The following is a 26,817-nucleotide window of genomic DNA, read 5'->3' as shown; positions in this document are numbered from 1 at the left end:
CATTGCTGATCCTAAATGTTAAAAAAAAGTCATGTAGGTGTACTTTAAAACTGGGATCTATGGCTCTCATATTCTTTCGTGGCTGTGTGGCCTCCAGTCACGTCGCCCTCCGATGGTGGACTCCCCGCGCCTGCTCCTCCTCAGCTGCAGGGCACCGCGACAACCCCCCGCCTTCCCCGGAACTCCTCAGCCCACGGCCGGGCGGGGCAGCCCGCGGCCCCGGTGGGAGGCGGGCGGGGAAGGAGGAGGAGGAGGAGGCGGCGGCGGAGCAGTTTTAAGTGCAAACGCGAGGTGCGGACCCGGGCCCGCAGCGGTGCCGGGCTGGGCGGGCCGCGCTCCTCCCTCGGCCTCCCCCGCGCCGTGCCTCTGCAGCAGAGCGCCGCGCCCGCTGGCCTGAGGGACGAGACGCGACAAGATGGCGGCGGGCCCGGCGGCGAGGTGAGGCGAGGCGAGGCCAGGCGAGGCCGCCTGTGGCTGGGCGGGCCGGCGCCGCGGCCGCGCGGCTCCCCGGGCTCAGAGGCTGGGGCGGGCGGCGGGGGCGGGCGGTGTTGCCGGGCCCGGCCCGCTGCACGGCCTCTCGGACAGAGCCGCCTGTGCGCCAGGAAGGGCCTCGCCGGCGGGACGGCCAGGCCATAACCCTCGTTTTTTCCCCGGTCGTATCCAAGGGGCTTGAGGAGCAGCAGAAGAGGCAGCATGTGCCCTTTTGCGGAGCTGAAATAACACCGAGACACGTCAGCACAAACGGGTGAGAGCAGATGGTGCTGTGCTGCGCTCAGGGCTGTACCAAGATCAGTGCTTGCAAGGCCACAGAAACCAGTACCACAGGTATGCGCACCATCAGAGAGGTATTGCTGGATTATAGTAAGATGCAGAAAAAAAACGGTTAAAAGGTAGCAACTACACGAGGAAAAATTCCCACGCAGCACTTACAAAACCCCTATATAGAACAAAACCTTTTGGTATGCACATTTAAATACATCTTGTTCCTAACAGGATGCTCTTTTTGACATCTCTTCATGCTGCTATGGATTTGTTACCTACTGGTGGAAGACCTGCCTGGTACACTGCATACAACCAGTTGCTGCAGCAAAGGGTCTGTACTTGCTAGAACAGAAACTCCAGTTTAATCTATGGTACGTTTTGTAAAAGTATCTTCTATGTATAAAATAGTTCAGAGCCCCTGCTGGCATAGGTGCTTAGTCCAGTGGCTTTTACACAGTGATGAATGTACCTACTCTTACTTTATTTTAAATTTCAGAAGTATGTTTGCTAAGTTGGTACTCTACAAAATTCACTGTGAGGATTACAGAAATTGTTTATATAAACTGATGAGTGTAATGTTATTTTTAACAGTTTTAAGATTATACATACTAGTAATAAACATACAGCAAACAGCTAAAACTTTTGACTTTTGATGTACAGAAAAGCAACTTTGTCTAAATTACAAGTATCATAAATTGAAAAAGACAACAGGATGGTTGGAGGACTGAGAAGGTAAGACAGTTAAACTTTATGCTGTATCTTACTGGTTATAGCCTCCAAAATTAGAATAGTGCAATGACAACTCATGTTTCCCTCCTGACGTGAGGGAAAGCAGTACTGCATTTGCACATAAGGCTTGCACACCTCTGGTGGTTTTCGCCTAACTCATTTGTACTTAAAACTTCCTAAGAGGTCACTAAGGTAGGAGATGAAAAGCCCTATTTAGCTCAATACAGGTCTTCCTACTTGGCACCCAGCTGCTTGATGAGGATTAGTCAGACCTTATTTTCAGTTGTTAATGCTGTATTAATGGCACTGCTTTTTCTACTTTCCTAGGAGCATCATAAGGTGGTAATGGGATTTGTCACACCGACTAAACTGAGACTAACCTTTAACCCTTTATATGGAACTGTCTGTTGAAAGAGGAACCTGCAGTACTGAAAACAGTCAGTGCTTGACTGCATGAGGCTGTGCCTCTCACAGAAGGTGAATGATGGCTTACTTAAAACTTTTATAAAATGAAGGCTCAGTTAAAGCCTGTTGTGTTTCTTCTTTGCAAGGCAACAATAAACCAGTGATTGATATTTACAGTTGTTACTTGAATAACTGGGGAGAGGACAACTAAGGTTCTTAATAAGGTATGTATGTACAAGCAGTCTTGCTCTCCCTTCAGGTTAAGATTTGTAGTTTGAGTTACTATGAAGACCACGCAGGTCAGCTTTTTTTTTTAAAAAAAAAAAAGGGCAAAAACTTTCTTTAGCGCACAGGGTTGTTTCTTTCCTCCTACTAGCAGAAATGCCTTTTTAGATACATGGTGAACTAAAACTTAACATGTAGCTGTTTCATTAAGAACATTTTTTTTTTCACAGCTGTTAAGTAGGGAGCCTCTGAAAATGTGAAGTTGGCAATATAAAGGAATGCAACAAGAAGGCAAGCCAATAATTCATAATTATCACTAAAGCAGTAAAAAATAGCTGTTTACAAAGGCAAACAGTGAACTGACTTTAAGCAATATTGCTGCAGGCATTTAGAGTGCTCATAACTGTATCTTCAACTACTGCTCAAGGTGTGCTTCAGGTTGTTAAACTTGTGTGCTTTAATGATTTAAATTACAAAGATTGACTGCTTTCCTTTATATTGTATGTGTGTCTAAGCATACAAGATAGCAACTTGCCTTGGTTTTACTCAGCAGTGCTTGACAGTTGCCTGCATGATCTGATAGAATGGCGATACCTACCCAGTTTACTTGGACAAGTATCAGAACTTTAACTTGACTAAAACAAAATCAAGGTTTTCTCAATTTAGAAGAGCACTCCTATCTAGCATACGTGCAAGATAGTATCAAGAAGCACACTGCTTAAACTGACAGTGATTTATTGTGTTTAGGAACATTCAATAAATGCCAGTTTTAGCTTCAGTTTGGCAATCCTTCCCCACCAAAAAGCAGTTGGTTCATTGTGTTTGTGTTTTTTTTGTTTGTTCTAGCATGAACTCCATTGCCAGCAATGGATTTATCAGAACAAGTAGTTAATAAATAATACACAGAGACAGCAGTTTTCTAGACATACCTCATCTTTTTAAAGGCATGATACAGATTCACTAAACAAATGTAAAGTTCTTCACAGAAGAAAATTTTGCTACAATCCATCTCTGAACATTGTTTTCTTCACTAAAGCTGGCAGTTTATTTCATGGAGTGCAGTATTTCTTTTGCAACAGTACTGATGAATCTTTTCAAAACAAGGTTTTTACCCCCATAAGGTAAGCTGAGACATGTAACTAGTACTGAACTGTATGAATCTGAGTGGTGAACTTGCTGAGCATACAAAAGAGGAAATGGTAGTATGGATGCTCTGTTAGTAGGGGTCCAGGGCATTTTCTGTCCCCCCCTTTTTTTTTTTCCCTCTTCATTTGATTCAGCTTGCTTTTGAACCACTGTATCATATTTAAATGTAACAGATGTTTTGTTTGACTTTCCATGAAAAATTGTGTTAAAACACAATTAAACTTTCTGCTCATGATAAGAATCCCTTTTCAGTGCTTAAACTTGAATATCCCTCTAAACTCCATTGATTTCTTATTGAAAGTGTGTTTTTATAAAAGCATGAAGACTACAGAAAACCAGTTAACATAATAGGGTTAATCTTGTATCATTTTTTCCACAACTGTATTTTACATATCACCAAAGTTCTGCTTTAGCAGAAGAAAAAAGAACAAAAATAAATTCTCTCCCAACTATTTACACACAGGAATTACCCTGCTGTGGGACCAGATACTTTACTCCACAGTCCCTTTAACCCAAGACGTAATCTTAGGTGATTCCCTTTGTGATGTAGGTTCTTGGAAGTTTTCAGCAAACCTTTCTCTTGCTTTATCCCAGTTCTTCTTATTCTTGCTCTGGATGATCTGAACATCTTCAATAGAGGCTGGTCTACTGGTACCCAAACCTGCATGTGTCTTATGTAACTGAAGGTAGATCTGTCAAATACATTAAACATTGTTGTAACTGCAAATTAGGTATTCTAAATACCTAGATTCATACTTTATGATCCCAATTCCCCCTCCCCAAGTGCTTTTCTTTAGGGCTCTAATATACCTAGATCATACATGGACATCTAAAGTACTGTTAAAATGATGTGTCAAATCACCATCTCCAGAACTATGATGTAGAGTGCTGAATGATGTCACCTGCCACTAACATTACTGGGAAGTACTTCTCACTAAGTGAACGGTGTTATGCCCTGTGCTGCATAGTCTGACAACAAAATGTAGTGTTTTGCTCTGAGCAGCACTACTGCCAAAAGACAACATGTCTGGTGACAAAAATGGGGCTAACCTAGCTGCCACAAAGGCCCAGCACTTGGTGGCTACAGTGACTTCAGCCAGCTTTTCCTCTGTCATAGCTTGTCATCTAGCTTGATTTTTGTGCTATATCAGCCTTCAAAGTAGAAGTGAAGAATTCCACCATAAGCCATCTTGAAGTCACATCACTTACAATTATCTCAGTCTTCCTCCAGACTTTGTATTCAAATCTTGGCTTAGTAATTCAGTGGCTAGAGCTATCTGTCCTCCCTTGCTTACAGTGAGCCAGCACTGGCATTTTCTACTGAAGGGACAAAATAATTGAAAAATTTCAAAGTATTTTATTAGTCAAGTAAAAAATTATTTGAGATTAGTCCTAGTGAGATTATTCCTTCCTAACCAGGATTTTGAAATTATTCAAGTGAACAGTGGCTTACAATTAGACATTTTTCACAGCAAGTAGATTTCTATTCCTTTTTGGTCCAACTAAAAACCAGAAAGACCTACCGGATCCTTCATACCACCACCATCCTTGCCCAGGCCTTCCCCCTTCTTCCATCCCATCTTCTCCAACATTTTATGTCCTTTGTTGCTGTTGCTGATTTCACTTTGATGAAGAAAGTTTAAGATAACTGGGTAAGTAAGAGTCAATACAAAGAGCATGCTCTCTATTCAATTATTGAAGGACAAACATGCATGCATATACTGCTCCAGAAACCAGGGCTCAACTACTCTGCTGTTCCTAGCTCCATCAAGAGCTATCCAAAAGACCGTAGTGCTACCTTTTGCAAGTTCCTCCATTAATCTCTTTGGTTACCAAAGCTATTCCAAGCTTCTGGTCAATATCAACTTTCTTAAAACTCCTTCTGAACCACTTAATTCCCACCTACCCATCATGTATCTTACAAATCCTAAAGTAAGTGTCTGCACTAGTGAAAAGGCAGTATTGCTACCTCACCACCAAATTATCCTAACACATGTATTTCATTGTTTCACACTTCCACGTTTCTTAAAAAAACCACCACAACTTCAACTACAAAAGCAAAGAGTAATTTAAGAGGAAGATTAAGTGTCATTTAAGAGGTGTGTAAACGTATGCCCTATGATAGACTGGATACTGACAGTGAAAAACTGCAGGTGAAAAATTTGCATGTGTACTATTACTGGGATTGGATAGGAAAAATCAAAATTGAGACACTTGAAAAACAGACACTACTGGAGGTGTCAATAGTGCAGCTGGGGAGTTCCTTGATTTTTTGAGCTGGTAAGAAAGTGGTCTCAGTATCCTTATTGCCAAGTTGAATTCTATATGGAAGGTGAAGAGCTAATAATAAGACCAAGTGAACTGGAAAGTAGGAATAGCTTAGATTTTCTGGCTCTCCTAACATATATGCAGGTAATTAATAATCTAACAAACTGTATCCTAGTAACTAATTGATGCTTTGTCATCTTTTTTTAGTATTTACTACAGAATGACACTGAGGATTCCCCCCTCTTCAAATAAACTTACATATGAACAGAAGCTGGACTATCATCTCTCTGGAAGGTTCCTTCACTTCCGATGGTCTCTCTGCGTTTTCCTGCTCTGTCTTTGTACTTTGGATTCTTCACTGCTTTGTTGTCTTCATACTCTGTGTTCTTTATAAGCAGATTAAATTCCATCAAGACAAAGAAAGTGAGCTTTAAATTATTTCTGATTAACTTCACTGCTTCCCTCCAAAAATGAGGCAGCTTCAGCTTATTATATTAATTCTAATATCATTTAGTAGTTTCTTACATTACAGCCATACCTTGTAAGGTATGTTATTGCCATATTCACATAATAATACAGTATTGCCAAATTAATCTATTTCATAGAGGCCACAAATAAATCAACATACTCTCTTGAATCTTCTCTTGGTATGAAGAATCAATCTCTCCATATCAAGCATAAAACCATATGGACATGCCGCTGGATTTCTATTTAAACATTTAGGCTGTTCCTCAGCAGCTAGTTCTTCAGAGTACAAGACAGAACTAAGCGCATGTATACATTCTGCATTGATACTATTTTGGTAGCTGAAGAATTCAAGACAAATGACAGCATTCTGCTTTCTACATGAGTACTTACTACAAGTGCTTGCTGTAACCCTGTTGTTAAAATAAGCTCTAAAACAGAAGTTGAATGCTTACATATTATATTTATTGCCTCCATATTCATGCTGGCATTTTTCTGTGGCAGAGTGGACTTAAAAACTTAGAAGAATTTCCCTGTTCCTTCCATCATTTTTTTCAGTTGCTCATTATTCTACCTTTCCAAATAAAAGATAGCACTGTAATTTAGTGCAAACTTAATTTTCAGAAATAAAGATAGCAATATCTTAAGAAATCTTAACTTCAAAAGGATGACAAATCTTGCAGATGTTGGAACAGATTTTCTTTTCCTAAACCTTTAACAGAGTTGTCATGCCCTGTTACCATCATCTCTCTCTGCAGAGGTTGGTAAATTGTTATTGTTTAGTGTACAAAACACAAGCTTGAGTTTTAAGTTTGTGTGCATTTGAAAACTTTCCTTATTCACTGAAGTCTATGGCTTAAAACAGGAATCACAAAGTAGATGTAAAATTCAAACACTTAACTTCTCCTGTAAACTCACCTGTAAACCATATTTTACCCGTATTTGTTTTAATGCTTTTCTCCTGACTAACTCTCTCTCTTCTTTGCTAAGTGCTGGGCAAACTAAAAGGAAGAACACAGGATTGAATTTCTAATTAATAATGTAACAATGTTTTGAAACAGAAAGACAACTGAGAATTTTCATTCTAGTATTACACACAGGCATACATCCAAGAAGAAAATACATTGCCATCTATCACAGAACTGTTCACAGTTGACAATAAAACTGTAAAAAACCTGAAGTAATTGTCATGTTTATCAAGTAAAGAGCTGTAATAAAAATGTAACAAATGATAACACAACTAACCAGAAGATTCTTTTTTCCTGTCCAGGCGAAGATGTGCTCTGACTTGTCCTGGTTCACATCCATCGCAAGTATCACTGCCAGGATGTATATGAAAAGAAAGCACAGTTTCACCAATCTTCACTTCATCTCCATGCTCCAAGATGTAGGGATCACATTTTGTTTTAGGCTACAGCAAAAGAAAGTTTAGGCAGCATGTTAATTAGTTACTAATGTAGAGCATGAACTCTATTTCAGAACACTACTCATAATTCAGTAATTCAGTTTAGTCTCACAAATGCAGGCAAGTATTTAATTGCAATGGGCATTTCACTCTAGCAACTGCAAACATAGTGGATTTTTCTTAACAGAAGCCAAACGTGAAGTACTGTAAGTAGCCCTAAAACCAGAACAGAACAAAGAGACTAACATATGAAAGGAAGCCATACAATGACATTGTTGGCAGTTTGCCATAACATGTTTTAAGTGACCACATGACTAGTTTTTTGCAACATACACAGCATTGTAACAACAGGTACTCACCTGGAGAATCTGATTTCCATTAACAACTGTTCCATTCTGACTGCCTTGATCCACAAGAACATAATTTTGCAAATCGTGGTCAAAATATACTTCTGCATGGAACTGATAAATAGAAGCCTAAGTGAAATGCTCTTATTAAGCAAATACTACACAATTGATATGCCATTTAAAAGTAAGACTTCAGAATATCTTTTGAGGCCTTTTAAATGAGCACCTCTGGTACTCTTAAGTAAATAAGAGTATTCCACACCTTATAATTTCATCCATGTGAAACATAAATGAATGGGCCAGAACAGCATGAGCTAAAGTATAGAACTATTTCGACCATAAACTGATTCAGGACTGAAAAAGTATATACTTCCAATGTGCAATCATCCTTTACCTAAAGGACTACAAGATTAGGTAATAGAGTATTTTTAACTTTCTTATACATGAAAGGCTTTTTTCTTGTATGTTACAGCACTCCATTTTTAACTCTTTCAATTAAAAAAACCACCTGATCTCATTCTACAGCTTCAGGTTACCTGGTCTTTCATATCTGAAATAGCTCCTTAAATGCCATGCTTTTGTATATTTCACATAATTTATCTTCACCTGCATCTTGATGACCAGCACACAATGACCAGGCATCATTTGCTGTTCCTTTTATATCCTTTATGAAATTGAGACTAACAGTCTCTTTTTTTTGTTGTTGTTGTTTTGCTGTTGCAATTCTATATAGGCATTACTCCCAAGCCCACACAGAACAGAGAAAACGCAACTCCTGGCCAAACTCACAAAGATACGTACTACCTCCAAAAATAGCCACTGAGAAAACCAAAATAAAATTCTGAAGCCTACTAAGACTTCCAGTAAAAAAAATAAGTCTAAAAAAGCAACTCTTTCAAATTTGACAAGCAAAGATCCCTTTTGCTATAGTGGAGAAAAAAAACCTGGGTCAGTCTGGAAATAAAGTGTTCATTTAAACCCAAATGTCTTCTTATCTTTGAGCAACAGCAGTTGCTACATTCAGTCATTAAAAAAATATTAAAATACAATTTGGTAGATTGGCTAGCATTTACAACAGGAATACTCCCTTAGTGGTGGATATTGACTAGCTCATTCAATAGATTATTGCATTTCTACCTCTGTTATATTGAATAGGATGAACGCAAACTTCTTCTAGAGATGCTAAATCTGCAGGATGTAGCACTGTTTTTTAAAATTACACTTTACATTCAAGAAAAGCAAATGCCTAAGTGGCTGTTAACCATGAAGAGTGAGGTTAACTACCAGTTTGTTTTCTTTTTGTTTTGTTTCTACACATAATGTGATTTATCTTCTTGCCTTTGACACCTTATCTGCAAAGTGAAGTAACTCCTTATATAAGTAGTCAGGTACCTGTGAAGTACTAAAATTGTAACACTACAGAAAAATAAAAGCCTTTTGGCCCTTGATGCTCCCTATTTCAAATACATGCCTGAAAAAGTAATTAAAACGGGAAGATTTGCTCTGGGAACTGTTCAGTATGAAATATGGTAAATGGCTGATTAATCAGAACTATCATCTGGAACAGACATACTAAAGCATACTTCAGATACTTCCACTTGCAGATGTTTTTATTTTTATTTTTTTTTTGCTTGTGATGACATGTCTTTGTCAATCTACATTTTTTTAGTAAGAGTGCTATAGTATGTACCGTCTGTGTTACAGTAGTTAGCAAAACAGAGCACATAATTTATTTTTAATCTTTCTTAACCAGAAGAAAAATTTTCCTTTAGTCTGTCACTGAAAGAAATTCTGTTACCTGTACATCACATGTATTTATACAGCTGCCTTGAAGAAAAATGAAATAAAACCTGTTGCTCTGAGCTCTACTGCACAGATTACTTTATGACAAAGTTCTAACTAGTTGACATCAATATTTTATATACCATTAGTACTTAACAGAGTAGTTATTAAACGTGAGAAAAACTTATTAAGAAATTCAAGATTCAAAGTATAATTTTTTTGTCCTGTGGATTAGTAAAACTCCAATTTTAAAAAAGACTTGTTCTTATAGACATTGAAATCACACTGCTGTTCATGTTAAATTCCCATTCAGTAACATACTGTATGTCTTCCTTTTTCTAATTTCAAATGTGGCTAAATCCCCATCTTATTCTAAAAGTTCTTAAAAAAATTTAACCTAAGATTTTGCAGAATTTAAAGCCATAAAAATCTAAAGCTTCATTCATACACTGATCTACCTTTCAGCAGACAGAAACAAAAGTTACCTTACTGACTCCAACTTCAGGAATCTGAAGTGTGTGTCCCACATCTTTTTCTCTGAAAAGTTAAGTTGATAAATAAATCAGAACAAAGTAGAAATAGGTCTAACAAGTGGCTTACAAAAGGTGTGTTTCAGCTGAACCTTAATAACATGTTTCTCTTCTGAGCTATTAGGATGCTTTACAGATATAACACACTGTATTGCTATATACACAACGTAAAGACTTGCCTCAGGTCCTTTCTTCCATCTACAAACTATACACAGTAGGCAATAAATATATGATAAAGCTGTACTGTTGAATTTTTATCTATAAACCTGACACTTCTATCTGAAGTTTTATCCTCGTACAATGCCTGTGAATAACAGTCTGAACTCTGCATCCTTCAGGCTCTTCAGTGCATCTTGTCACCAGTCTTCAATGCTGAAGTTGAATTCTTGGTAGAATTAGGCAGGTTAATACAAGCAATGAAAGTAATCTGTACAGGGTGGGTTTTTTGGTCAAAAGTACTGCAGTAGGAGGAAGGGATCTGTGTATTAGTTTCTTATACTAGGGAATGAAGAAGCAATGCAGGTAGTAAGGGACCTATATGCAAACTGCAAGCAGAATTGTCATCTGTTAATCTTCACATAAACGTATCCATGAAACTCCAGCTGTAAAAGCAAGTCAAAACATACCTATGAGCATTAGATAAAAGCAGCTGAAAAAGGGTGAAGTTTTCAGTAAGCATGAAAGAAAGCATTAATTCAACATTAAATTAATCATCCACAATGAACAAAACAGATTGTTATTATTTTTTTTAATATTAGAACTGGAAGAGCACAACAAGCTAGTACAAACCCCAACTTTTTATTCAAAAACGATGAACCAGCCCTACTAGAATCTGAATATGTGAGGAAGTCCAGGATATGCTTTCTTGTGATTCTGAACTTCTGAAGTGTGTTCTTGCGCTTCTAAAAAAGTTATCCTAGTGGCCCAGAGAAAAAGTTTACTTTCTAGAAGAGTTTTCAAAGAATGACTTGCAGCTATGCTGCCATTAGGACTCAGACACAAGATCAAGTTATCACTAAGAAATTTTGATGCCTGCTGAGCTACATTAACTGTGTATGCTCTTACCCCAGCAAGCATGACATTATGTGACATGACTTAAAATTCTCACTGTGGGCTAACCTAACTTAACGAGTACATCATAACTGCTGCACACTAGGAGAACAAGCATGAAGAGCAGGGACAAGCAACCCTGAGTGGCTTTCACAGCTTTCAAAGTAAGGTACAGTTTCAGACTGTGTCTGGTAGTAGCTGGTATGGTGCTGTGTTTTAGATTTAGCACAAGAATAATGTTAACACACTGATGGCTTTAGTTGTTGCTAAGTGACATTTATACTAAGTCAAGGACTTTCAGTTTCTCAGGCCCTGCCAGCGGGAGGGCCGGAGAGGCACAAGAAATTGCGAGGGGACACAGCCAGGAGAGCTGACCCAAACTAGCCAAAGGGATATTCCACACTAGAGAACATCATGCTCAGTATATAAACTGGGGGGCTTGGCTGGGGCTGGTGGATTACTGGTCAGGGACTGGCTGGGCATTAGTCAGTGGGTGGTGAGCAAATGTATTGTGCATCACTTGGGGGTTTTTTCCCCCTTTCAGATTTTATTCCTCTCTCTCTCTCTCCTCCCTTTTCATTACAATTGTTATTATTAGAATCAAATGTTATTTCAATTATTAATGTTCTTATCTCAACCCACAAGCTTTACCTTTTTCCCCTGTTCTCCTCCCCATCCCATTGGGGAGCGAGTGAGCAGCTGTGTGGGACATAGTTGCCAGTTGGGATTAAAACACAACTCATAAAATTCCACTCAGTTTTACCTTCCAATTGTAGCAGGTTTCACAGCTGTGATAATATAAAGCGATCCAGTCTGTAGAACTGGTGATCTTATTACAATTACTCTGATACAAGGAGGCCAGATCTTTTCTTCATCTGTAATTACAAGAAAATAAAGACTATTACCACCAACAAATTACAATTTTACCCCTATATTCCACAGCTTTCAAACAACTGATACACATTCAGCCATGACCTGGCCGAATACTATGCAACTTTCAGAAAATAAATGCGTAAGCACATCTGAGAGAAAACTTTGACAAGGCTACTGTTTCAAAAGCTTTTGGACCACAAACTGAAGTACGAAAAATCTTCCTAATTCTGGTTATTTTCATGTGCACAACTGTTTAGTTACAGCAATAAAATACAAATACATTCAAAGAATTTACTAGCATAGTATACATGTATGGACCATTAGTCATAACAGATTAGAATACAGTTTTAAGTTTGAGAAAAGGCAGCACCTTTTTGTTCACATCACAAACATAAAGCACACAGAACTTTATATTTGGTAATTTCTATGTCAAATGTAATTTTACTAGTTTTTACCCTTACTAGCACTGTGCAGCAATACAGATAAGAAAAAATAATAGAAGAGCCTACAGATGCATATACTTTTTTGCCTCAGCACCTGTTAAATAATTACGTTCTAACAGCTATATGAATTCTGTCCTTGGATGTACATTTGCAGAAACAGTCTCCAATGATCTCAGATAGGAATAGACATAGTAGGATGGGAAGACACCAGTTCAAAAGATACTAGGAGAGAGAAATTGTCTCCAGTTTTTATTACTCCAGCATTAACTGCAGAACTGATTATTAGAAAATAGTATGAGAAGGAAATTTAATCTGAAAGGCTGATGGTAGCAAGGACATTTTGGATGACATTAAACACTCAGAATCTGAGTAGCTGAGTAAGTAAAGCAATGAAAACTGAAGAAACAAACTGGCTATTTAACTATAAGCAGGGCTCAGGCTGCAGTACAGACTTCTATAGGTTGTATTTCATTCTATGATTTGGAATATCCTTTGCACATACATAGTTCCCATTAATTGCATTGAGTTTTTCACAGGTTATGTTTGTTTGTTCTGTTTGGGGTTTTTTCTGTTCTGTTTTGCTTTGCTTTTGCAAGAGACCATTCAATTCTTGAGGAGGTCTTAAGGACCTAGGAGAACACTTTCTTTGGTACAAAACAATATACAAGTTTCTTCTCTATACCCATTTCTTACATGTTGCCACTGGACTACACACAAAATAGGATTTCAAATAGTACTGAGTACTCCACATTCAGCCTTTTCACTACAGTGAACTCATCTTATGCTGAATTATGATTGTTTATGAACAGTACCCAAAATATTATGTATTAATTGAAGAGAGTCAATACATAGAATTACTGGGAGTTCTGTACTAGAACCTCTATTTTAGCAATAGTCTTTATTTTCTCCTGTCACTATCCTAATCTAAACAAATCTTATTCTACCACTAAGGTTTCTACAGAAGCACAGAACATTATACCCCTAATCAACTTTTACAAAACCACCACTACTTACTCCTGACTACTGCGCAAGTAAAGAGAAGGAAACAATTACTAGTAACATATAGTTCTTCTTAATTCGAAGTATCTCAAGTCACTTGTTTTCATATATATTTTTTTATATTATCCAAATTTTCTTGTAGTTTGTTCCTAATGGGCTCCTGGAAAAATACAGTAATATCATACATAAAAGCCACAATAATTCACCTTCGTTTTCTGAGTCTCCTGAATCAGCAGTTTCTTCACTTGTTAATTCATCCTCACTGCTATAGGCTTCATACTCAGAATCCATAATTTCACCTTCTTCTGGCTCACTCTCTGTGTCTGCTGTTCTACTGTCATCTGTATATGCTGCAGTATCAGGTGTGCTTTTGTGTGAATGTGAATTTACACTGTCTGTAGAAATTGATTCTTTGGCTGTTAGACTGTTTCGTGGTTTTGTGTCCACTTTAGTCTTCTTTCTTATATTTGGAGACTCTTCTTCTTCAGAACTTACTTGCTCAGTAGTGGAAAAGCAGTTCAGGCTGTTAGATGATTTCTGCTCTTCTGTGTCCACATCCTGGAGGGGAGTTACAGAATGTTACATTCTTTACAGACTGAGCGATTCTAAAGTCTGCTATAAGCCTGGAATCAAATTCTTCACTAGGAAGAATTATTTTTACAACTATAAAGAAATGGTTACATTTCCAGAAAGTTCTGTACATGCAGTCAACAGAACATTTCAGCAGAAACATTTTCACATTCTGTTAGTCATGACTGAAACCATCTTCTATTTGGGAAGGTGTGACTGCACTCCTCTTCTAAATGTCACTTATTCTTTCCTCTTTTCTCACACAAAACTTAAGATCCTTGTCCTCACTTTCAAACTTGTACAACACCATCTTGACTATTTTCCAGTTTTGCTTTTATGACACTTACTTTGGTCCCTTTCTTACTCAATTCTTGCAACTTGTTTAAACATTCTTTAATTGATCTTCATCATATCTTCCTCCTGGTTTTGTCTTCTCATTTTTTTCCACAATGGTCTAGAATATCTGGAATGCCCACCCATGCTCCCCTAATGACCTGCTCTTCCTCCTTTCAAAACTGCAACTTTATCAAAGCCTTTCAAGATACTGTAGAGAACTTAAAGTTTAATTTATGCTGTGTCTAACAGTTCTACTGAGAATCCATTTTCTACTGCAACAAATTTCTTTACTGAATACCAGACAGATTAGGTCATTGCAGATTTTTCCATTGCCATTTGATTCCATCAGCAGAAAAACAGACCATCAACTTTTAACCGAGAAATCTACAGTTTCATATTTATTTTGCCAAAGTACCTTGAAAATGTAATTCTCAATCTAGTAGCTTTGATGACCATCTTTAAAGAAAAAAAAGAAAGAGAAAAAAGAACAAACCTAAATGGCTTTAAAAGAGAAATTAAAGACAAAAGTTTACTTGCCATCTTGGGTTCAAAATGAATGCATTCAATTCCCCTGAATTACCAAATATGCAACACAGCAGTTAAAATAAAAAACACCCTTGACTTTTTTCAGTAACTTTTCACATAAAGCATTTTACATTCCAAGATATTGTGAATTAATGTGTATGCTAACACCATGAAAATTAAAGCACTTCCACTTTTCAGAATTGTAAAAACTCATCAGTGGCACAGCTCTTAAGACAAAAACAAGAATTTCTCTCAGTCCAGGAAGGACTATTGGTATGTTTAGGGTTTCTCTATAATGCACTAGCCCCCCTCCCTGAATCAACTAACTACTAAAAGTAGGAAGGAACAGAATCAGAAGGCCACTGCCTAATATTGTTTATTTCAAATAAGAGATGTAATAATCCTGCCAAAAGTAAGACTACACAGTCCACACGTCAGACATTAATTATATTAGAAATTTTTTTGGCAAATCTGGTTTTCACTTCTATGAATGATCTTTTCCCATGTATTTATCTTTGTCAATATTTATGCTTGGTATGGATTTTAGAATGATACCAAACATACCAAGGTGCTCTACAAACCTAAATGTATTTCTTTCCATAGTACTGTAAGCTACCTAAGTTTCAGTTATCTGATCTGAAAACAGAGAAACCAAATAGTCTGCTCAAATCACAACTGAGGCAAAGGACCAGATGACTGTGACGCACTGATGACGAAGTATAATGCTCCAACCACTGAGCTCTTTCTCCACTGTGAATTCAGTGATACTCGTTTTGGGCATCACTTCAGATTTGCTGCATTAGAAAATAAAAAGGTGCTCTTTCAAAGTCCAGCTACTAAAGAGTAGACTCTCTGTTCTGGGTTGAAAACAGCAATTTTAAGCATTTATATAGACAGACCAAGAATTTTGTACATACATTCTGCCAATATGACCATTAACCTGTTCTCAGCAGTTCCTCTGGTTTTTCCACTACTACTACCATCAGCTGTTAAGAAAGCAAATAAACTAAATAGTTAAGTACTGAATGTAAAATGTGATCTTTGCATTTAAAAATGTGTGCAACATTAAGGATTTTAAAACCGTATTCCTAAAGAAAACATATTTTGAGCACTTAATGATTTCACAGATCTGTATTAAAAAAACACATCCTGATGATGCCTAAACATTAAGCCTAGGAATGCTGAATGTATTCCTAAAGCATGTGAGAGGATCTTTATTTGCACTGAAGAAATCCTTTTCTGTTATATACAACCACTAGTACTAGCACAGAACATATGTAGCATGTATTAAAGTGTAAATATAGAAACAACACTTAATACCCTGCCTCCATATAGCCACTGCTTAAAAACTAGGAAATGGCAGTAAACAGAATGTTCAGTATTATCCTGAACGACCTAACAAATACTAGTAATGCACTTCATTTCTATGGCGGGATATTTAACTCCTCATCTCAAACATCATACAACACACAAAGTCTGGAAGTACGTGCTCACTATAACCATGTTTGTTACAGCATCATGTGTTGTTTTGCCTAATATAGCTAAATAGTCAGTAGACCTACCCAACAGTCTTATGTTGGATATGGATTGTCTACACAATTCAGCTTTGAAAAACTTCGTACTTTTTGGGTATCACATGGTCTCTGGTGCTTCTCTCACTGAGTAATGAGTGAGAGAACATGAGTAAAGCTGAGAAGCAGGATTAATCTGATCCATAATAAACTATTTCTTAACTACAGGGTTGAGCTGGTTCATATTCACATCCACTTCTAGTGGATGGTGTCCCTGCCCAGGGCAGGGGGGGTGGAACTAGAAGATCTTTAAGGTCCCTTCCAACCCAAATCATTCTAAGATTCTATGATACCTCTGCATCCGTGACAAGATAGCCAAAGATGCAAGTGAGATCAGGATTTTTATGTACCTCCACGGGGAGTGATCTTGTAAGAATTACAAATCATGCTTGTGTGACTGCAACTGACTGTTCTACACTAGAAAGAATAGGCCACAAACTCCTGAACACAATGCCCTTCTGAAGCACAGACTGGTCTACTTATAAAATACACATGAATGATCATACTCTGACGTGTTTTTAACAAAAACCTCAAAATATTTTAAGCATTTAACTATACCTTTTGCTTTAGTGTGACAGAGCAAGACATTTTGTCTTTCAAAACTTGCCATTTTTCTGTATTATGCCTGATTTTATACAAAGCACACAATATACAAATACAACTTTTCAGAATGTGTAGCCTGTTGCTTCTTGGTTTGCTAGAAGTTCAGTAGGTGACTTAATGGAATCATGGGCACTCAGTGCTTTCATCTAAAGGGCTGAATGATAGCTCTTCAGCACTGGCTGTCTTGATTTGAAATATGAACCTGAAATTCAGTATTTCACTAAAGAAACATTTTCAAACAGTTTAAAATAGCTTTTTACTGTAATGAAAGCACTTACTAGCACTGTTTTCACAAGTACTTCAGTTACTGTCTTCCACCCTACACAATACTTGAATTTCCAATGCAAAAAATCTAATTAAAAGCCAGAAGAAGAGTAAAGCTCTTCCTACATTCATAAAGAAGCAATTTTATATACTGGTGGACCGTTCTGAAATACAGGAAACATAAATTTGCCCTACCTAAAGTTTGTTTAGTCAGGAAACTGCGTTAATACAATGATGCTAAATACGTCTCTTTGTAAATATTCTGGAATGCCATCAAAGTTTTCTTCAGATGTTTTACTTACTACAGTGTTTCAAATATATTTCAAAGTTACTTCATAGATGAAATTATTCTGATCAAGTACCTTAAAAAAATCAATTCCTTTAGGAAAAGAAGTATCTAAATATCAACTACTAGATATTTTTCCTTTAATAAAAATACCAAGGTTCAAGGTAAACATCCACATTCTAATGTGTGTGTTATCTCAACTCTACCTTCACCAGAAGTTGCCAATCCAAAAGAAGAAATCTTCAGATTAGCCATGGTTTCTGCCAATTGACGTACCTAAAGATGGGATGAATATCAGCAAAAAGTAAACTGTATGTGATAAAAAAATAAAAATCACTGCTTCAAGAGTTCTATGGGAAATGCTACTACAAAACTCTCGTCTCTCCTACAGAAGTAGCTAGAATACATCTATAACAGAAAAAATATGGCAGAAGTAAATTTTGAGCACCACAGTAAAATAAAATCTATTAGATGGTAGTTTAAGAATAAACTATAAAAATTTTTAGAAAAAATGGCAAATGTCAGACCTTGCATCTAAATTTTGCTATGTATTTCTAAAAGCCCCAATCCAACGACAACTACATGATCACTACTGCACAGTCTATTCTCCAACCAATATGGAAGTGCTGGATCTAGATATTGGGCCAGGGACCACATTATCATTTATGCCACCTTCTGGTTTGTTGTTTTTTTTTTTTTTAAACTTTTCCAAATTTACATATTTAAAGGTTTTTATTCTACAGGAGAAAATATGATATTTCCTGCCGTACTTTTTTTTTTTGGCCTACCACCAAAAAAAGAGATCAGAACTGGACTACACACCTGAAAGCTCCAAAGCATTCTACCGATCCTTTTATGCAAGCTGCACAAAGGCTGTCTAATACTTCATCCTGGCAAATAAAATCCCTGATTGTCTATTAAAAGCAAACACGTGGGCAGCATGCTTAGTTTCACAAGTCAAAAGAAAACTACTTGTAATATAGAAGTTTGGTGACTGAAAAGAGAGACTCTCTTCAAAGAAGAGTACTTGTACAAATCGGGAACATTCCTCAGGAGATACTGAGCACAGGAGTTCCCCTCCTGTTGTTTTTGCAATTAGAAGTACCGTCACACTAGCATTTTCTTGTTTGATGATTCAGGTTGTTAAAAATACAGTAATATTTTAAAAGATTAGTATTATTCTTTAGATTATCTGATTTATATTGCTTTTTCAAGAATGCTGTAAATTTTGTGGGAATACCTCCTTGCATTTCCTGTAGCGTTAATCCTCCCAGCTTACTCCTTATAAATAGACACTATGTGTAAGATAGCTGAGCCCCTCAAATTCTTCACAATAGCTACAAACTAAACCACAACTAAAAAACCCTCCTGCAACCAGAAACAATAAAGTTAACAGATTGGCCTCATTATGATCTTTTTTAAATTAAAAAGATGCTAACTTTGGTTTAAATAGAATAAGTCATTCAAAAAATCACATGCAATTTTTGTAAAAGCTATATAGTTACTAGTACCATGCATGTAGAAATATTTGCTGTAATAATCTATACACACAGCTGATAAAACTTGCCAAATACAAGAAATAAGGAAGTCTAAGTAATGCTAAATATCTATCAATACTTATTTACATTTAATCCTTTAACTGAAAGAGAGAAAACAAGTTTGACAAGCGTTTTGTGTACTTAAGGTTCTATCATTACTGTTCACGGTCCTCCCTTGCTTCACATGCATATTCTTCTAAACTATCTCATCTTCATCCAGGAATAAAGTCCTGGGAATACGTATGACGTTCCCAGAATGAAACCCCACTATTGCTTTATTTTCCACTATTAGTGGTCTGCAAACCAGGCAATAAACCAAACCATTCTCTTACATATACTGGCTGTCCAAAAAGAAAGTCGAGTACAAGCTACTGTGGTCAAGAAAATAGCTAATGTTTGGAGGCATTTTTCAGGCTAGCAGCATAATTTAATAACCAACTGGGAAAAGCAATAATGAAGTACTAATCTTCAAAATAATTTTCACAACTTCAATAATTTAATGGGATTCAAGGACAGGTTTTATTTTAACCTGTTTGTATTTATTTTCTCAAGAGTGGAAGAGAGAATGGAGGGAAAAGGGAGAAGGCTGGGCATAAGTGTCCAGGAAAGCAGTTCCACTTAAACCCAGACATTTCTGGTTTTGTTTTAGGATGTAAATAACACAATAACTAGCATAAAATAATTAGTTCTTTCACCAATACCAGATTAAACTAGATAACAATAGTATTGCCAGAAATACCTATGAACTGGACTGTGCAGCTTATAACCTATTTTTCAGTTTTGTAACGGAAAAGTCTATAATCTTTTATTCTAATAAACCTTAATCTTTTATACTAACGTAACTTTTTTTCTATGCTAATGCATGGGTTTCTTACACGATTACAAACAACACAAGAATAAAGTGCTTTCAACTTAGCTACATAAAATATGACAGTAAGGTGCTTTGTTTTCCCTAAATCTAACAGTGCATTTACATAGAAGTGACGACAAAAAGGCATTCTTTTCTTTTTGAAGTTATAGTGAAGAGTAATTTTTAAATTTCACTTTGTGAATTCTCTCTCTTTTTTGTTTTACAAATGTAGAAATAGCCTTGATTCTTACTATGGCACTAACCTTCGCTTAATGTTCACAGATGCAAAGATCTGTGTGCTACAGAGTGTGTTTTATATGGTTTTTTCGGTTATCTTTTTAGTCAAACAAACTTGTTCATAAATAAAGCAGAGTACTCAGTTCACTATCAATAAAACACATCAGAAAAAGTGGATGTTTACCTCCCACCTTGTGACTGTGGAAGCTTCACACAGATTTGTTAACAAGACCATCAATATAAAATAAGCTGAAGGCAAGTAGCTATTTCTAGTATAAACAGATGACAGAAGTGGATTATGATGGGATCCCACAAAGTAGTCAACGTTCTTCATTAGGTCAAAGCTGTATATGCCACAACTATTATAAATACACTTGTTTATTTAAGTCAATACATAACAGTTAATCACAGAACTAAATTTAAGAGATTTATTAATTGTGCTATACAATAAAGGCTTATTTCTACAAGCTATGGTGAAAGTTTATTGAACTGATTGCTGCTGAAAAACTCTTTGTGTTTTATTAGGAATTGTTTAACTTGGGACAGTGAGCTCAGGGAGCTCAAGGACAACTTTAACAAGCGCATGGTGTTTGTCCCGAGTCCCCTGAAGCAAGACATGAGCAGGACCATCCAGACAATAAATAACTGCGTGCAGCTGTGTCATGACAGGAACACCATGCTTGGGTGTCTGGCTAACATCCCTGGCGTGTGTGAATCTCACAAATTGTGAGACAGCGCACGCCTGCACTTGGCATAAACTTAAAAGTCTGCGTACACTAGGAATGTAAACTGTTTTTGTTTTTCACCAAGTATAAAGGCAGGCAAGCTCCAGGACTGGGCCAGAAGCCTCACCTATGGATGGATGCACCACATAGCAATTTCCCAGTTACCAAGAGACTCCTGGTAGTGGGACTTCCCTGCCATAGTGTGGGCCTGGATCCTTTTCTTAGTCTTTGTAATGCTTTGCAGTAATATTTGGACGCTTTGCTCCTGTTTTCTTTTATCATATTGTCCATAATAACCAGTAGTTTCCTTTTATCATATTGCATGATATTTTCCTTTATTATATTGTAATATAACAAACTGCACTTATTCTTATATTTGATTTGGTATTTTTGCTTGGTATCCAGTCAATCAGCAAAACACAAGCTTTCCATGATGCTTTCCTGATGAATAAAGTTCTGTATTAACAATACCTTTTGAAAGGGGCAGAATGCTAATTCAGCAGTTGCACATAGCATACCCAGAACTTGCATGATGGTAAAACTCCTAGCTTCAACTGCATCAGCTCCCCTCTTTTGAGTCTAAAGGATAGTTATATTTCGTGTTGCGAAGTATCCACCTCAAGCTTTTGCAAGGGAATCTCATGAGAAGAAATTCCCACATTGGCCACAACCTACCTATAAAATCTGTAATCAATCAACTACCACTATCCACTTAACTGCCTTCACTGGTCCTTAATGTAAACAGTTTCCATTTTCAAATCTTTCAGAAGACCTCACTCCTGACACAAAATTTTTAAACTCTGTACTGATGCTACATAACTATCATGTTAGAGTATTTGTATTTCAGATTTCAACCAATCAGCTTGACTGATGCCTACATAATGAAATTATGCAATGGTTAAAGCAATAGCTTTAAAATATGCAAACTAAGGAACACTGTAAACTAAAAAAATCAATACATTCAACTAAATCTTAAGTAATAAAACATTTGCTGACTAGGACTATACAGATTTGATTCAACATCAGTAATAGTGTTCATTGAGAAAATGCTTCTTATGGTTTAATAGCTGTCTTACAATAGAACTGCTGGTGTTTAAGACTGAGTAATGTTTTTCAAGGCAGTCACTATGTACTACATGGTATGCTTTCTTAGCACTTAGAACACCAGAAAGGAAACTATGTTTTTTTATAACTTAAAATACAAGTTAATTACGACGGGCATTTATTAAGATGTACAGCTTATCCACACACTATGGACAACAAAAATGTAGACCAAACAAAATATCAATAGGAGAGCATAATATGCCAAAAATTAGAAGTTAACAGACATTTCATCGATTCCAAATGATAGTATAGACACAATAAAATGGCAATGGAATGAGCTTTGGAATACAAAGTCACAGAGAAGGGGTAGTGTGTGTTTTCAAAAACCTTCAATCATTTTTCGATCCATCACATGAATTAAAAAAAAACAACAAACAAACAACAAAAAACCACAAGCCAAAATCCCCAAACCAAGACACTAAGGTAATGCTGAACTTCTGATATTAACCCAGCCCATGCACAGCCTGAATTCATTCTAGCGTGCTTGCTAACTGGAGAGATTCACCGACGTTCAATTTTAGACATATATACAGTTGCATTGTAATAAAGTAACATTGAAAAAGTGAGGGGATCAAAGTTTAGAGTTTCATCTTTAATCACTCAATGGGAAAATTATCTGAAGACTAACTACATGTTAGCAACCTGCTGTACATAGTTTAAAGATGTTTGAATTCTTCAGAAAATAAGCATACACCCTCTACATAAATCCTAACCCACAACCCAATAATTGCTATCATGAAAAAAACCCAACAGGTTTTGCATTTTCTATCTGTTCAGTTCTAAAGTTACCTTATATTCGTTTGCAGTTATCCTCTCTGGTTCTTTTCTCTTCTTTTTCCCTTTTTTATCCTTGGTGTGCTGAATACCAGATGCCTGATAAGACTGCAGATCTACTCGTGAATGAAACTGGTATCGGCCACTTTCCACGTCACAGTAGTAATAAATTCCAGTTGCTGGATCATAATACAGTTGATTTTCCTTTACAAGAAACAAAGAACAATGTCATCATCACTTCAGTAGATACACTGTTCAAAGAAACAGCTAGTTTAATATAGGACCACAGAAATAAATATAGGACCACAGAAATAAAATACTCAAATGTGTTAAAGGACTGTGGTGGCTTGACCCTGGCTGGCTACTATCCAGCCACTGTCTCAATTTCCCTCCCCTCCTCAACAGGACTGGAGGAGAAAATAAAAAGTTCATGGGTCAAGATAAAGACAGGAAGACGACCGTCATGGGTAAACTAGATCTGATTTGGTGAAAATAAATTTAATTTACTGTCATTTAAAAGAGTGCCAGAAGATGAGGAACAAAGACAAAACACTCTTCCCTGCCCCTTTTTTCTCCAAGCTGTACTTCAGCTCGTTCACTCCCAGCTCCTCCACCTCTCTTCCGTCTGCCTGAGTGGTGCAGGGAGATGAGGAGTGGGGAGTTTGCAGTCAGTTTGTAACAGTTCCTCTCTGCTGCTCCTTCCTCCACCCAGTGTATTGTGAGTATTTTGTGCATTTTCTCTCAACATGCTTTTCATTGTGGAGAAGCCACTGACTTAGTTCAGCAATTTGTCTTTTTCAAAACAAGTCACCATTTAGCTCAAGCTTTGAAAGAGTTACAGAGCAGCTTTACAGTATAAAACTTCTACAATGCCAAGCAAGTTAAAGATGTAGGAGACATCAAAAAGAACTAAATGAAAATTTAGATTTGTATCTTAGCCTGCTATCTTAAAACTTGACTGAAATAATGTGACAACTAATTAACAAGCTTCCATTACTATTTATCTTCAGTAACATTTTTCAAATTATAGTCAGCTTGGATCTTAGTCCTTTGTTCACATTGACTTTTACTACCAAAATTTTGCAATAGAGAAAAAATGCCAAGGGTTTTGAAAATAAACCTTACTGAATTATAGTAGAATCCAGTGCTATGGTCGTAGTACAATCCTGTATTTTCATCATAAATAAATCCAGTTTGTGAAACAGCAGCCTCTGCAGCAGCTCTCAAGGTTTCTGCCAAAGAACCCTTTTGTACTGTAGTATCTTCTACTTCCTGATATACGAAAATAAGAAATTAAATTTTCTTCTTAGAAGAACCTTGTTGGTTCTTTAGCATTTTACAATCCCCTATTTTAAATTAGTGCTCTATGGGCTGGATTGTTTAAAGATTAAACAAGAAGGCAAAAATCTAGCTACAGTTTACTGTTAAAGTCCTACTGATTTCAGTGGGGCCAAAACTACATCTTGTGCCTTTTGTTTTACCCAACCTTTATTCAAAACTAGTTCACATCAAAAACATACAGAGCCATGACCTTTAAGTACATTCCCAGAACAGATTTCTGCTCTCCGCTCCATTTCAATTGCTAGATGCTAAGGCACAAAATCAGTTAAATAATTAGGATTAAGAAGAGATGAAGCAAGTGATCTCTTGATTTCTCTCACGGGAAAGCTGGATAGCAGGGAAAAAAGGCCCCACAAAAAAATAAGGACTAAACCACCCCACAATTTTCTTCTCCTTTTCTGTTGCCTCCTTCTATCAATGGAGAATAAAAAAGTACACTTTAAGAAAGTCAGCATGGCCATATTGAACACACTCTGCTGATAAAAAAATGCCATGCTTTCAGGCTTTGCATGACCTGTGTTTCAGAATGTGCTGCTTTTGTTTTTCCAAAACAAATCTAGGAGTATATTACACTTGGAACATATGACAAAAAGAACTAGTTTCAAAGCACAAGGATATTTGTCTGTTACCATCAGCACCAGACCATCACAAAAAATCACTTCTTACAGTGACATCAAGACCAAAAGCACATCTTTTAAACTATATGAAACATTAATAGAGTGCTGACTGGAAAATTGGTAAAACCCCAGACAGTTCTATAACCTGTGAACTCTGGATGAGATTTTCCTCTTCTGCACCTTCAGCAACTTTGGTGCCATCCATCCTTAAAGGAGTATCAACATTTGTCTGCAATTCCTCTGGTGAATTATGTTCAGTGCCTTCAGTTTCATGATTGTGCTGCAATGGCAGTTCAGATGCACAATCTTGAGTGTCAGTGTGATTGTAGTAATTTTCGTAGTAGTAATAATCTGCGGGAGGGTGGAAAGTTGAAGTTGCATAAATTAGCAAAGCAGTATTTTATACAGTAGAGTTTAAGGATCCTAAATCTTAAACTGGAAATTTATGCATGTAAGTAGTCCAATGAAAATCAATTATTAGGTAGTGCCTCTGCTTTGAATTTATTCTACTCTTCCTGAAGAAATCAGGTCTTGAAAACAGGTATGTGTGTAATGTATGAGATCACTACATAACAGATCACTATGGCATGAATTCTGCTACAGTCCATGCTACATTTTATCCTGTTCTATAAGGAATGGCTTGAATAAATGGGAAATAGTCCAAAAGATGTCAGGTTACTGAGTTTAATGCAGCTAAGAATACAGACTTGAAATGTATTTTATGTTAAAAAAAAATCAAAATAAGATACTGTTCCAGATGCCTGTTTAAGCAATCACCACCCCCTCTACCTGCTTGTGACCACGGAGCATAGTGCTCTGTCTGTACTTCTACGCTACATGCATCTTTCTCCTTTGTATTACGGATTTCCTTGGTGAGCTCTTCAACCTGAAAGAAAAACAGCACATTACAGAACACAGCACTGCATTTTAGGAGTCTACATCAGAAAGAATTATCAGCCTATTTTACATTCTGTAATTCAAGCAAAACACTACTGCATCATCGGTGTTTCAACTGATCTTTGGCAGGAGACTATTTTCTACTTGAATGGTTGGCATAATGAAAAGGAGATTTGCTCATAAAGCATACAGGAACAAAGACAAGTATTTAGGAGGAAAAAGAAAAACTTAAACAAGGTTTTTCTTCAGTTGCCCATCCTGAAAAGTCGGATTTCTGGCCACAACCACTACTCTGTGGTGGCTGTGGCATTTATTTTGCCATCAGCATCCACGGGACAGCTCTTCCACTCATCCTGTGCCTCATCCTGTTTATTAAGCATCTTTCCTTCTGCTAAATACAGTTTTTCCTTCTGACTGTGAAACCAGCTTTGCAGCCGAGAAGGCCCTACCGCGCTGCCCACCGCCACCTGCGGGGCCGGCCGCCGGGCGCTCGCTCGGGACGGCACCTCCTGCCGGCAGCGGCAGCGCCCTCCCCGTCCGCTGCACGCCGGCAGCGCGGCCCGGGCTCCGGGAGGCACCGGGCCCGCCCGCACCAGGGGTCACGGCAAGCGGAGCGGGGCCGAGGGACACCCGCTCGGAGGGTGACGGCGGCAGGGGTGCCTGGCAGGGCAGAGGCCAGGTGCCCTCCGGCCCGGAGGGGGAGAGAGGGGCGGGGGAGCCAGTTCCGGCGGCGGGGCCTACCTGTCTCCTCAGCGCCTCGCTGCCCTGCCGCGCCTGGCGGTAGAGGCGCTCGGTGCGGCGCAGCCGGCGCTGCACCCGCTCCAGCTGCCCGCGGCAGGCGCCCAAGTCCGCCTCTAGCACGGCCACCCGCTCCCGCAGAGCCCGCTGCTCGCCGTCGGGCACGGAGGCCATGCCCGCCCGCTCCTCAGCGCCCGCCCGCCGCCCGCCGCCCGGCGCCTGGGACAAAGCGGCGGCCGCGGCCCCGCCCGCCGGCCCCGGCCATGGCGCCCGGCCGGGCGCGAGGGCAGCAATGGCGGGCGCGCGCCCCCCCCAGCCCGCGCGAGCTCTGCCCGGCGGCGCCGCCGCAGGAAAAGTTTCCCCCGGTGCGCGAGGACCTGCCGCGGGGCGCGAACGCGGCGCCACCCGGAAG

General features: G+C 38.2%; 1 protein-coding gene, 1 long non-coding RNA gene and 1 other non-coding gene across 11 annotated transcripts; 2 read left to right on the top strand and 1 right to left on the bottom strand.

Moving 5' to 3' along the window:
• Positions 1 to 191: 191 nt before the first annotated feature.
• Positions 192 to 5,878, top strand: LOC130142422 (uncharacterized). Of its 8 annotated transcripts, none has more exons than XR_008819391.1 (5): positions 192 to 438; positions 666 to 825; positions 994 to 1,133; positions 1,819 to 3,242; positions 4,781 to 5,860. It is a non-coding gene; the product is annotated as an uncharacterized LOC130142422 (long non-coding RNA). The 8 variants fall into 8 exon arrangements; XR_008819395.1 differs by lacking the exon at positions 192 to 438 and having other exon boundaries at positions 534 to 825; positions 1,819 to 1,968; positions 2,074 to 3,242; XR_008819392.1 differs by lacking the exon at positions 192 to 438 and having other exon boundaries at positions 534 to 825; positions 4,781 to 4,919; positions 5,743 to 5,860.
• Positions 1,480 to 1,608, top strand: LOC130143181 (small nucleolar RNA SNORA47). The gene has a single exon (XR_008819675.1). It is a non-coding gene; the product is annotated as a small nucleolar RNA SNORA47 (small nucleolar RNA).
• On the bottom strand, positions 3,037 to 26,817 carry AGGF1 (angiogenic factor with G-patch and FHA domains 1). 2 transcript variants are annotated; one of them, XM_056324329.1, is made up of 14 exons: positions 26,409 to 26,817; positions 25,560 to 25,656; positions 24,916 to 25,121; positions 23,938 to 24,084; positions 22,828 to 23,016; positions 17,791 to 17,860; positions 11,878 to 11,989; positions 10,020 to 10,071; positions 7,765 to 7,866; positions 7,246 to 7,411; positions 6,919 to 7,001; positions 5,794 to 5,921; positions 4,791 to 4,890; positions 3,037 to 3,959 (listed from the first exon to the last, which is right to left on the bottom strand). In XM_056324329.1, exons 1-14 carry the CDS (start codon positions 26,577 to 26,579, stop codon positions 3,759 to 3,761), a joined length of 1,824 nt encoding a protein of 607 aa, XP_056180304.1. In that variant the 5' UTR covers positions 26,580 to 26,817; the 3' UTR covers positions 3,037 to 3,758. The 2 variants fall into 2 exon arrangements, with proteins under 2 accessions (XP_056180304.1, XP_056180303.1); XM_056324328.1 differs by lacking the exon at positions 17,791 to 17,860 and adding an exon at positions 13,636 to 13,987 and having other exon boundaries at positions 26,409 to 26,816.

Source organism: Falco biarmicus, chromosome Z (genome assembly GCF_023638135.1).
Source record: "Falco biarmicus isolate bFalBia1 chromosome Z, bFalBia1.pri, whole genome shotgun sequence".
NCBI classification, from domain to species: domain Eukaryota; kingdom Metazoa; phylum Chordata; class Aves; order Falconiformes; family Falconidae; genus Falco; species Falco biarmicus.
The sequence above is the reverse complement of the archived record's forward strand: the minus strand, read 5'-3'. Positions and strand labels throughout refer to the sequence as shown.

Excerpts from the sequence above, each read along its gene's own strand:
- AGGF1 (XM_056324328.1), bottom strand. The coding sequence starts at position 26,579 with ATGGCCTCCGTGCCCGACGGCGAGCAGCGGGCTCTGCGGGAGCGGGTG. Across the intron at positions 11,990-13,635 it reads AGGAGACTCAGAAAACGAAG|ATGAAGAAAAGATCTGGCCT; the intron begins GTGAATTATTGT and ends TTGTAATTACAG. Across the intron at positions 7,412-7,764 it reads ATGGAAATCAGATTCTCCAG|CCTAAAACAAAATGTGATCC; the intron begins GTGAGTACCTGT and ends CTTTTGCTGTAG.